The 12,174-nt window shown below is 34.3% G+C and overlaps 1 protein-coding gene across 1 annotated transcript in view; it reads left to right on the plus strand.

Moving 5' to 3' along the window:
• Window positions 1-584: 584 nt before the first annotated feature.
• LOC125654312 (gelsolin-like protein 1) overlaps window positions 585-12,174 on the plus strand; it is a 21,317-nt gene continuing 9,727 nt past the window's right edge. Inside the window, exons 1-5 of the mRNA XM_048884218.2 lie at window positions 585-782; window positions 1,275-1,354; window positions 4,363-4,436; window positions 6,089-6,163; window positions 9,013-9,084. Coding sequence (XP_048740175.2) covers window positions 1,276-1,354; window positions 4,363-4,436; window positions 6,089-6,163; window positions 9,013-9,084 — 300 coding nt within the window. The 5' untranslated portion in view covers window positions 585-782; window position 1,275. The remainder of the gene's footprint in view (window positions 783-1,274; window positions 1,355-4,362; window positions 4,437-6,088; window positions 6,164-9,012; window positions 9,085-12,174) is intronic.

Raw genomic sequence — 12,174 nt, forward strand, 5'->3', positions numbered from 1 at the left:
TATTTTTGAGAAAATAAATAAGATGTGTATCCCTACCTAGAATGCCCATACTTCACATTAATAATAACACAGATTGTTTTTTGCCTAACTTGATAAATACTATATTACACGCATGTATTATTTACTATTCAATAAATTGATTAACATACAGGACGGAACTAGGATGTACATGTTCAACCGCTCAGTACTCTTCACTCTCGTCCACATCCCGGTATCAATACCATTATAATAATTATCTACTTGACACGTCCTCGTCCACAAATCAATATAATTATGATAATTATCTAATTACAACGCAAAGTCCACATATCAATATAATTATGATAATTATCTAAAATGCATTATAAGTTTAATGGTTCTCGCAGTTTTATTTGATAAAAGGGTCCCTAAGAGTGGAAATTTGTACAGTCTATCAGAAAATGACTTTTATCTTTAAACTGTTAAACAGCATTTTAAAAACACGTTTTACACGCAGTTGTCTTTTATATACCAGTTACAAGGGACGACTACTTGACTTGTTGACTAGTTTTTCTCCCTTTTTTGTGTGTTTGTTTGTTTGTTGTTGAATATATTTCTATTTCATTCTAAAATCATTGTATGCATGTTAAATTCTTTATCCTCCAATATACCGTGGCGGTGCGTGGAATGACGATTTCCAAATACAAAGATCCGCTTGCGAAATAGGTCACGAGTGAATTACTTCACCTGTACGGTATTTATTTCGATTGGCCCACTTCCGAAGAAAACACAGACCGGCACACAGGTGGAAAACAAACGAGCAGGTAAGTCATTTGAAACGAACACCGCGTATTTTAACTTCCGAAATACATTTAAGTTCACACATTTTTGAAATGTAGAGGAGGACAGCGATAACCGTGAAGATGATAATTTGCGCGTTTTGAACGATTAAATTACAAGTTGTCCAAGGTCAGCGCTGAGAATAGCCATTATTGACATATAATGGCTGTTTGGATTGATGATCATGAAGTGAAAGTAGAAAGTAGAAATAACGTGTGTGTGTGTGAATAGAAAGCGGTTCTGATTAATTAATATTGTTTGAAATAAAAGAACACAGTCGATAATATATGTGTACAAAACTTCCACTGATAATATTTAACTTCCTGATTATCGCGTTATCGCTGTTATCTTCATGTTAAAGGAATGCTGGTTTTTCAAATGAAAACATACCGCAGAACACGTATTTCTTCTTACTGCGACGTATTTATTTCCTCTTTAGAAAAAAGCGTTTACAGTATAGTGTGATCTATTTTTAGAATGATCAAACAGAAACAATACGATTGGAAAGACAGCAATTTAGCTTTGTTTGGATCGGACACAGAGCGACAAGTGAAAAGTAAGTATAGTCATCAATTGCGAAATAATCGAGGTTACGCAATTCTTATACATGTAACAGGTGCGTGGAATTCAATGATGCATGTGGTATAGGTATCGTGTTTATTGTATGGAATAATTCCAGTTTGAGTAAGCTTTCCAGGAAAATATCCCCCACGTTTTTTCTGTAAGGGTTACGTGTTATATCAGTTTCCTGTAACATTATCTTGCACGGTTATTGATTAGACACGCAAATTATACCAAATTAAAGGAATTAAACGTGTTGAAATAAAGTATCAAGATATTAGATTATTACAGCATTGGGGTATAGGGATTTAGATAATCCTTCACTCTTGCGAACAAATGAGGCCGCGATTTATCATGATATTTTCTGAGACGGCAAGTGCATGCATCTTCTTAGCATGTACTCCTGTGAGCATTAAAGTACATCCAAATTAAATAAATAGATCCATGTTTATAAAATATCAATTGTTGAATTCGAAATTCATCCATGTGTTAAATTAGAAAAACATTTGGCAGGGAAGAATTTTTATAAATTTGATGTTGTAAACCCTAAATAAATATAATAGAATAAGGCCAGGACAGGTTTTAAACAACATGTCTACCATCTACAGGAATGACAGCCAAACTCTTCTCGATTTTATTTTCCGATATGCAAATAAAGACATAGTGGTAATCGTAGAGAATGGGAGGAGTGTGTGCTTTACGTACCACCGAGGATTTATCATGTATCATATATATTGCAATGTAAGCTGTTGGTAGAGTTCGACCTACATGGTACCAGAGAGAGAGAGAGAGAGAGAGAGAGAATTTTTCACTCATATTGAGACGTCACTAGCTGTCAGTGCAGTGTCATGAAGACCCATGCTTAGCGCTCTGGGCGGTAGGCTAACAGTATTTTTTTTTAACGTGCCAACACCTGCTGCGACCTCCGTTTGAGGTCATATCCGAAAGACCGGTGATTTTCACTTCTTAATGCCGAGCGTTTGGTACTATATAACATATGTCTACGTTTTATGTTGGGCTTGGTCATGACACGAACGGGAATCAAACTCACAAGCCTTCTGTTTCGAAAATGATGGACGAGTGCCTCCCCTACCCACCCCCACGATTTAAGAAATATAAGTTTGAGCAATATATTATGTAAATTTAGGTAGCCATTGTAGGCAAATTACATGTACTATTAAAATTAATCAAATACTCCTCCGGCTGCCCCCCCCCCCCCCCCCCCCCTCCTTCCTTTTTAAAACAAATGCTGATATCACGTGTCTAAATGATCCATGATGTTATAATACATTAACAACTACGTGAGCCTGGATGCAGTGAACCACGTGGCGGTCATACATTGTGTATTGAAATGGTGGTTCTATTGACGAGATGACAGCGTAAATCGAACTATTTTAAATGGACTATTTGAAATATTGTCATAAGAATATCGGCGGTAGTTTAACTGCACACGGAACGTCAGCGAACTGGGATATCGATTTCATCGTGAAATGGAGACTGAAGTATTTATAGAGCACGTAGCTTCCGTGTTGCCCCAACTGATTAATGCTGCATGTATTTGTGTAGCTGTAAAATGCCGTGTATGGTAAAAAAGCCTTGTATTAGGTATATACTGACAGGTGCGAAAGGGGTCAGGGGGGGGGGGGGGGGGTTAGGGTCTGACCATGGGTAGAATTCCAGATATCACGGGGATTTTCATCGAATTGACGGTATTTAGAAATACAATATGGGCTTTAGGTAGTCCCAGATACAGCCGTTTCACACAATTGTGTCCTGCATTATTGACGCTTTAAATAATGCTTTAAACTTCACGTTATGTAGTGTTTATTTTCAAACACCGGAATAATCATACCAATTAACACCTCCATTAATATTGGGAAAAAATCGAACATGAATTAATTTCATAGTACGTTAGCTTGAAAACTGTTGATACTGTAACATTCTGAAGCTTGAATTCAACACTTTGTATAAAGAAGATGAGCGATGAAGGCGAGAAAAGTGTGTACGAGTGGTTGAATCTAAATGACAGAATATTTTCACTGTCAAAAAGAGACAGAATTTGTCAGTTAGTTTTAAAGTGTATATATTTACCGTTGTTTTGAAAATGAGACACCCGAACAATTAGATTATTTACGTAAGACATTGGGATGTGAAATGAGAACACTGTCAAAATTGTTAGATCTGATCATTTTATAAATGTAGTTGTTAGATCTGATCATTTTATACATGTAGTTGAGTTTGCTAAATGTTCAATGTACATGTATGTGTGGGTAGACTCTCTTTTTTGTAGTGGATTAGACAAACTAAAAAAAAAACGTACATTATTTCAGTTCTCAAAAAGATGGAGCAATGGCACACTATAGATGAAAGATGTAACAATCTAATGTAAAATAATAGCAAATAATAATAAAACATAATCCAATTCCTATATACATTGAAAAAGTATACCATTTATGATTTAAATCACACGAATATTGTCAGAAAGTTGGCCGAGTGGTCTTAACCACGGGACACAATGGTGATTTATAAGATGATTTAGGGTAATGAGTTCGATACCTCTAAAGTCTTTTATTTTCATTATTTTTGGTGGCTAGCATATTCTGTTTCATCACCTTTTTTTTTATATCTATATTGTCAAACAAAAATTGTCACACATCAGTCAATCAATAAGAAAACACGTTAATACTGGACATTTCCCTGGCTTTGTTTGCACACATTTTTTTAAGCACTGCTAATACAAATTAAAGCCGCAGACCCGTATGCAGAATGTTTGCGTTTCGTATTATTTCTATTATTCTACATGCTTTTTGCATTGGAAGTAAACATTGACAGATTGAATCCCTACCAGTAGTTTTAGATTGAAACAGCAAGAAATTATGCACTGCCTATCAATGTACCCATTTGAGTAATTCAATACATATATAATTATTATACTGGCTTATTTTATGATTATGTCATGTAAAGTATATATACATACTGTATTTCTTGTTTTCATTTCAACAGAGGAATCTGCACAACAGGAAAAAGCTTGGAAGAAAGCGGGGCAGAAGTGTGGATTACAAATATGGCGGATCGTGGTAAGAGGGAGAGAGAGAGAGATAGAGAGAGAGTAATACGGATGTGACTCATTGCATGTACAAGTGTGCAATAAGGCGGATTCTGCCAGAAAATGTGATATTCGTGGCTACTAGAACAGGGATTCTGGTACGATGATGATGCTATATGTCACACCTATTGAAAGTACATGATATGTTGTTCAAATATTCTGTATCACTCCTTATTGTTACACAAACTTTTCAATTTCATTTAAAAAAATTTAATCTTGACTTCTGAACTTCAAATAAGTCAACTGAGCATATGAAAAAAATTAGCAAACACCCACTGCACAAAGCATATGCTACTTGTCTGATATGTGTATATATATATAATTGTGTGTATGTGATATTCAGGTTATGGAAAAGGCCAATAAACATTGTATACCATGTATGTTAAAATTAAAGCTCAAATGTCTTTATTTACATATTATTTATCAAGCATATCTCTTGAAAAAATATCTTCAAAATATTCAAATTTATGAGAGAACACGTAAAAATAACCATCAATTATAATGCCAGGGTGTAGGCTCCAGGAGGGGGGGGGGGGGGGTAAGGGATGGGATGAAGCTGAAGACAGTGCACTTTTAAATAATCACGGTGTGATTCGTGTACAGGATGAAAAACACGGTGTGATTCATCTACAAGGTGAAATAAACATGATGTGTTTCATGTACAAGGTAAAAAAAAAAAACCCATGTGATTCGTGTACAGGATGACATAAACATGATGCGATTTGTGTACAGGATGACATAAACATGATGTGATTCGTGCACAGGGTGACATAAACAAGATGGGATTCGTGTACAGGGTGACATAAACAAGATGTGATTCGTGCACAGGGTGACATAAACATGATGTGATTCGTGTACAGGGTGACATAAACATGATGTGATTCGTGTACAGGGTGACATAAACAAGATGGGATTCGTGTACAGGTGACATAAACATGATGTGATTCGTGTACAGGGTGACATAAACAAGATGGGATTCGTGTACAGGGTGACATAAACATGTGATTCGTGCACAGGGTGACATAAACATGATGTGATTCGTGTACAGGGTGACATAAACATGATGTGATTCGTGTACAGGGTGACATAAACAAGATGGGATTCGTGTAAAGGGTGACATAAACATGTGATTCGTGCACAGGGTGACATAAACATGATGTGATTCGTGCACAGGGTGACATAAACATGATGTGATTCGTGTACAGGGTGACATAAACATGATGTGATTCGTGCACAGGGTGACATAAACAAGATGGGATTCGTGTACAGGTGACATAAACATGATGTGATTCGTGCACAGGGTGACATAAACATGATGTGATTCGTGTACAGGGTGACATAAACATGATGTGATTCGTGTACAGGGTGACATAAACAAGATGGGATTCGTGTACAGGGTGACATAAACAAGATGGGATTCGTGTACAGGGTGACATAAACAAGATGGGATTCGTGTACAGGGTGACATAAACACGGTGTGATTTTCGTATAGCATGAAATAGATATGGTGTGATTCGTGTACAGGGTGAAATAGACACCGTGTGATTTTTGTTTTACATATGAGTGACATGTAGGTTTAGGTATTTTGATATGTGAATTATAGATTAAAAATATTTTTTGTAGAAATTTAAAGTGAAAGAATGGCCCGTTGATGATTATGGAAAATTTTTTGATGGTGACTCTTACATCATTCTCAATGTAAGTTTTCTGTTTGCATTGTAACCAATCATTATATATTTATGTCATTTTTGTTTCCAATATAACCAATCATCATATTACTTACATCATTTTTGTTTCTATTGTAACCAATCATCGTATTGCTTACATAATTTTCTGTTTTCAGTGCAACCAATCTTCGTATTGCTTATATCATTGTCTGTTTCTATTGTAACCAATCATCGTATATTTCTTACATCATTTTCTATTTCCAGTGTAACCAGTCATCATCTTGTTTATATTATGCACAGTTGATACACCTATAGGTTTGGGGGGAAATCATGTTCATTAAAAGTACTGAAAATTGGTGGCATCCTTTTTATGGGGAAAATCTAATTTTTGTTGATCGGTTGATTATGCTAAATAATAAGGGAATGCTTACTCCTCCTCGGTACCTGATCCCACCTCTGGTGTGTCCAGAGGTCCGTGTTTGCCCAACTATCTATTTTGTATTGCTTATAGGAGTTGTGAGATTGATCATTGTTCGTTATCTTTGCCTTTCATGAACATCGTTTAGCCTATGCTGAAAATGGATATTATGAAAATATCAGTCAGTGCGTTGCATCTACAAAATGACACATAATGAAATGCTTTTAAGTTGATTTTGTGGAGAAATCTAACACATACCATGGTCATTATAAATGTCAAGTCAATATAAACATATCTAACATGGTGATAGGCAACTGGAACGTTAAGAAAGACAATAGATTTACGTGTATGTGTAAAAAGTTCAGTATATCTGAAAATAACACAGGAAGAAAAGGGGAGAAATGTAAGGAAATTTAATCTCTCTCTCTCTCTCTCTCTCTCTCTCTCTCTCTCTCTCTCTCCAGCCACACCCTTCCAGACAGCCTCTCATGACTTTTACAGCAACTTTGAATGTACATGTATCCTTTATTGTATAATAGAAAACAGTATGTACATAAGGAAACCACCATTGTTTTATAACCGGTGCATTTCTAAATACAATGTACATGTTGCATACACAAAGGGACTTTATCCACTTTGGTAACAGATGCCCACTAATTATCCTGGTTATAGAGTTTCCACCATTAGAAGAGAGATTTCATTATCGACATGTGTTCACTCACACGGTACTATCTCTATATCATTTACATCAAAATATTTTTTTTTTTAAAAACGTTAAAAAATTCATATAAACATCGAAGCTTGTTATTCAAGCATGAAAAAGCCCTTCATATATTGTTAGTGTTTAGTGTAACATGCAGGGTTATTGGTCTCGTTTGGACATCTAGTAAACTTTGTACATCTGTTAAGGGATTCTAATTCAGCAGTTTGTCTTTTGATAACACTACTAGTGTATATGAAGTAATATGGATAAAGCAGAGTTGTGTTTCTTGACGCATTACAATGATTTGGCTCTTTGGTCATATCCATTTAAAGTCAGCATTTCGATGATTCCAAACATGCACTATGACCTTTATTCGTCTTTTGAAATTAAGTTACAAGTGAAACTGAAAGGTTCTATGATTTTGCAAGAAAAATACGGTCTGGGGCTGCTGTTGAAAGCAAGATTTCCTAATAGTATAATGAATCGTCTGATAATACTTATTTAAATTTCCATTCTTTTAACTTTACAAAATGCTCTGGTGGACTTAATTAAATTACTCCTCCGAGACGTCTCACCTGATTTCCACCTGGAGTTTCCAGGGGTCCGTGTTTGCAGTTCTCGGTTTTGTATAGAATACTCAGGGTATACACTTGATGTATACAATTGATAGGGGTTTAACCTGATCTTAGTTTTGTATAGAATACTCAGGGTATACACTTGATAGGAATTTGGAGGTTGATTCCTGTTTGCTTTCATTACATCATTCATCACATTGAGTTCTTAATTTCATTCTCTTTTTAATTGTATTGTGAACTATAATCACATTTTTTTTATATCCCTTCAAGATAATATATTTGAGAATCAAATTGATGATTTTACATAACATAAAACAATGTTATATGTATGTATTTTGATAAGTAGGATGCCAAACTATTATATTCTAGGTATTAGAGTTAATGGACGGAACCATCAAAATCAGATAATCGGAGATTATTAAGTGGCATATAAGTTTTGATCTGTCCGTCTGTTTGTCTGACAACTTAATTAATTTTGGTCATAACTTTTGAATGGATGGTGATAGGACTTTTATATTTCACATTAAAATTTTGTATTCCTTCGTGATCGTGACCTTGCAAGTTTGACTTACTTTTAAAAAACTTTAACTTAAGCAATAACTTTCGAATTCTTATTAATAGAGATTTTATATTTCACATGAAGCGAAAAATAGATTTTCTAAGTTGCTAAAACTTGCAACCATCTTTCTTCGAATCTTTGATTTAATTCTAAGTACCTTACGCATGCATATACATATTTGATCCGCTCACCTAGATTGTTATAGAAAATACTGATTCAAATATAGTTTCTTGCCAAATGATGTGCCCCCTTGGGCATATGCATGTATAAACATTCCAAATAAAATACAAAATAGTTGATCAACAACTAAAGGTACCAATTAGGGACGATGCATAGGGAACATATCATAAATAATTCTAAATTGAAAATATACAGAGGGTCACGTTCTGATGAAAAAGTGCAAAGGATTGTCATGGAATTATTTGGGCAAATCAGAGCACACCAAACAGGGGTGATATATTTTAAGATGATTTATTTTTTGTGTTTTCTGATACATCTCATTGTTCTATCATATTTCCATACACCATTATTATATAGGACCATTATACCGCAATGTCCGGTAAGTCCTTTTTGTGCAATACTGTTATAATGTCTCTAAATGTGCTATATTTTTTTTTATTATCAGACTTACAAGGACGAATCATCAGAGGCAATACTTTACGACGTTCATTTCTGGATCGGAAAATACAGCACACAGGTAACTTCCGCTATGATACACAAAATCGATTCTGATTACATTATGGGCACGTGACGCCCTGCATGATAGGATACAGTGCAGCTGGGCTGTTTATACTATATAGGGACCTATTTTCACAGTAACAATGTATTTTTGTTATTCCATGTTGTATCATTTAGTTGTAGATAGTAATGATGGTCTTGGGTACATGTAGTATATAGTAGATACATTACTTGTTAGTCTATGAAAACCTGTGGGATAGAATAGAATACACATATGGGACAGAATAGATTATATGGGACAGAATATAATATATGGGACAGGATAGAATATATGGGGCAGAATAGGATATATGGGACAAAATATAATATATGGGACAGGATAGAATATATGGAACAGGATAGAATAGATGGGACAGGATATAATAGATGGGACAGAATATAATATATGGGACAGAATATAATATATGTGACAGGATAGAATATATGGGACAGAATAAAACTTATATTAGGTTCCACGTAAACTATACATCTTGCTCATCATGGGAATTGACTTACTTCTTTTTATTTCCTACTCTGCCTCAAATAGAATACGTACAGGAACCTAATACAATATGTACATGAACCTAATACAATATGTACATGAACCTAATACAATATGTACATGAACCTAATACAATATGTACATGAACCTAATAAACTTCAGCAATGCATGTCGGAGTCAGTAATGTCTTTCAGTAATACCATCATCTCACTGGTTAGTATAGTATCATCATCTCACTGGTTAGCAATATAATTATCTCACTGGTCAATAATATCATTATCTCATTGGTTAGTAATATCATTATCTCACTGGTTAGTAATATCATCATCTCACTGGTCAATAATATCATTATCTCACTGGTCAGTAATATCATTATCTCACTGGTCAGTAATATCATTATCTCACTGGTCAGTAATATCATCATCTCACTGGTCAGTAATATCATCATCTCACTGGTCAATAATATCATTATCTCACTGATCAGTAATATCATTATCTCACTGGTTAGTAACATCATTATCTCACTGGTTAGTAATGTCATTATCTCACTGGTCAGTAATATCATTATCTCACTGGTTAGTAATATAATTATCTCACTGGTCAATAATATCATTATCTCATTGGTTAGTAATATCATTATCTCACTGGTTAGTAATATCATTATCTCACTTGTCAGTAATATCATTATCTCACTGGTTAGTAATATCATCTCACTGGTCAATAATATCATTATCTCACTGGTCAGTAATATCATTATCTCACTGGTTAGTAATATCATTATCTCACTTGTCAGTAATATCATTATCTCACTGGTTAGTAATATCATCTCACTGGTCAATAATATCATTATCTCACTGGTCAGTAATATCATTATCTCATTGGTCAGTAATATCATTATCTCACTGGTTAGTAATATCATTATCTCACTGATCAATAATATCATTATCTCATTGGTTAGTAATATCATTATCTGACTGGTTAGTAATATCATTATCTCACTGGTCAATAATATCATTATCTCATTGGTCAGTAATATCATTATCTCATTGGTTAGTAATATCATTATCTCACGGGTTAGTAATATCATTATCTCACTGGTCAATAATATCATTATCTCACTGGTCAGTAATATCATCTCACTGGTCAGTAATATCATTATCTCATTGGTTAGTAATATCATTATCTCACTGGTTAGTAATATAATTATCTCACTTGTCAGTAATATCATTATCTCACTGGTCAGTAATATCATTATCTCACTGGTCAGTAATATCATTATCTCACTGGTCAGTAATATCATTATCGCACTGGTTAGTAATATCATCTCACTGGTCAGTAATATCATTATCGCACTGGTTAGTAATATCATCTCACTGGTCAGTAATATCATCATCTCACTGGTCAATAATATCATCATCTCACTGGTCAGTAATATCATATCTCACTGGTTAGTATAATATCATCATCTCACTGGTTAGTAATGTCATTATCTCACTGGTTAGTAATATCATCCTCTCACTGGTCAGTAATATCGTTATCTCACTGGTTAATAATATCATTATCTCACTGGTCAATAACATCATTATCTCACTGATTAGTAATTTCATTATCTCACTGGTCAGTAATATCATTATCTCACTGGTTAGTAATATCATTATCTCACTGGTTAGTAATATCATTATCTCACTGGTTAGTAATATCATTATATCACTGGTCAATAATATCATTATCTCACTGGTCAATAATATCATTATCTCACTGGTCAATAATATCATTATATCACTGGTTAATATAATATCATCATCTCACTTGTTAGTATAGTGTCATTGTCTCACTGGTTAATAGAGTTATCATTTCACTGGTTAATTGTGTTATTGTCTCACTGGTTAGTAATATCATCATCTCACTGGTTAGTATAATGTCATCATTTCACTGGTTAGTAACATCATTATCTCACTGGTTAGTAATGTCATTATCTCACTGGTTAGTAATATCATTATCTCACTGGTCAGTAATATCATTATCTCACTGGTTAGTAATATCATCTCACTGGTCAATAATATTATCTCACTGGTCAGTAATATCATCATCTCACTTGTTAGTATAGTGTCATTGTCTCACTGGTTAATAGAGTTATCATTTCACTGGTTAATTGTGTTATTGTCTCACTGGTTAGTAATATCATCATCTCACTGGTTAATATAATATCATCATTTCACTGGTTAATAGTGTCATCGTCTCACTGGTTAATAGTGTCATCGTCTCACTGGTTAATAGTGTCATCGTCTCACTGGTTAGTATAATATCATCATTTCACTGGTTAATAGTGTCATCGTCTCACTGGTTAATAGTGTCATCGTCTCACTGGTTAGTAATATCATCATCTCGCTGGTTGATAATGTCATCTCACTGGTTAATAGTGTCGTCATCTGAATGCTTAGTAATATCATCGTCTCACTGGTTAATAGTGTAATCGTCTCACTGGTTAATTATGTCATCGTCTCACTGGTTGATTATGTCATCGTTTCACTGGATAATAATGTCATCATCTCACTTGTTAACAGTGTC

The sequence above is a fragment of the Ostrea edulis genome, chromosome 7 (assembly GCF_947568905.1).
Source record: "Ostrea edulis chromosome 7, xbOstEdul1.1, whole genome shotgun sequence".
Lineage (NCBI taxonomy): Eukaryota > Metazoa > Mollusca > Bivalvia > Ostreida > Ostreidae > Ostrea > Ostrea edulis.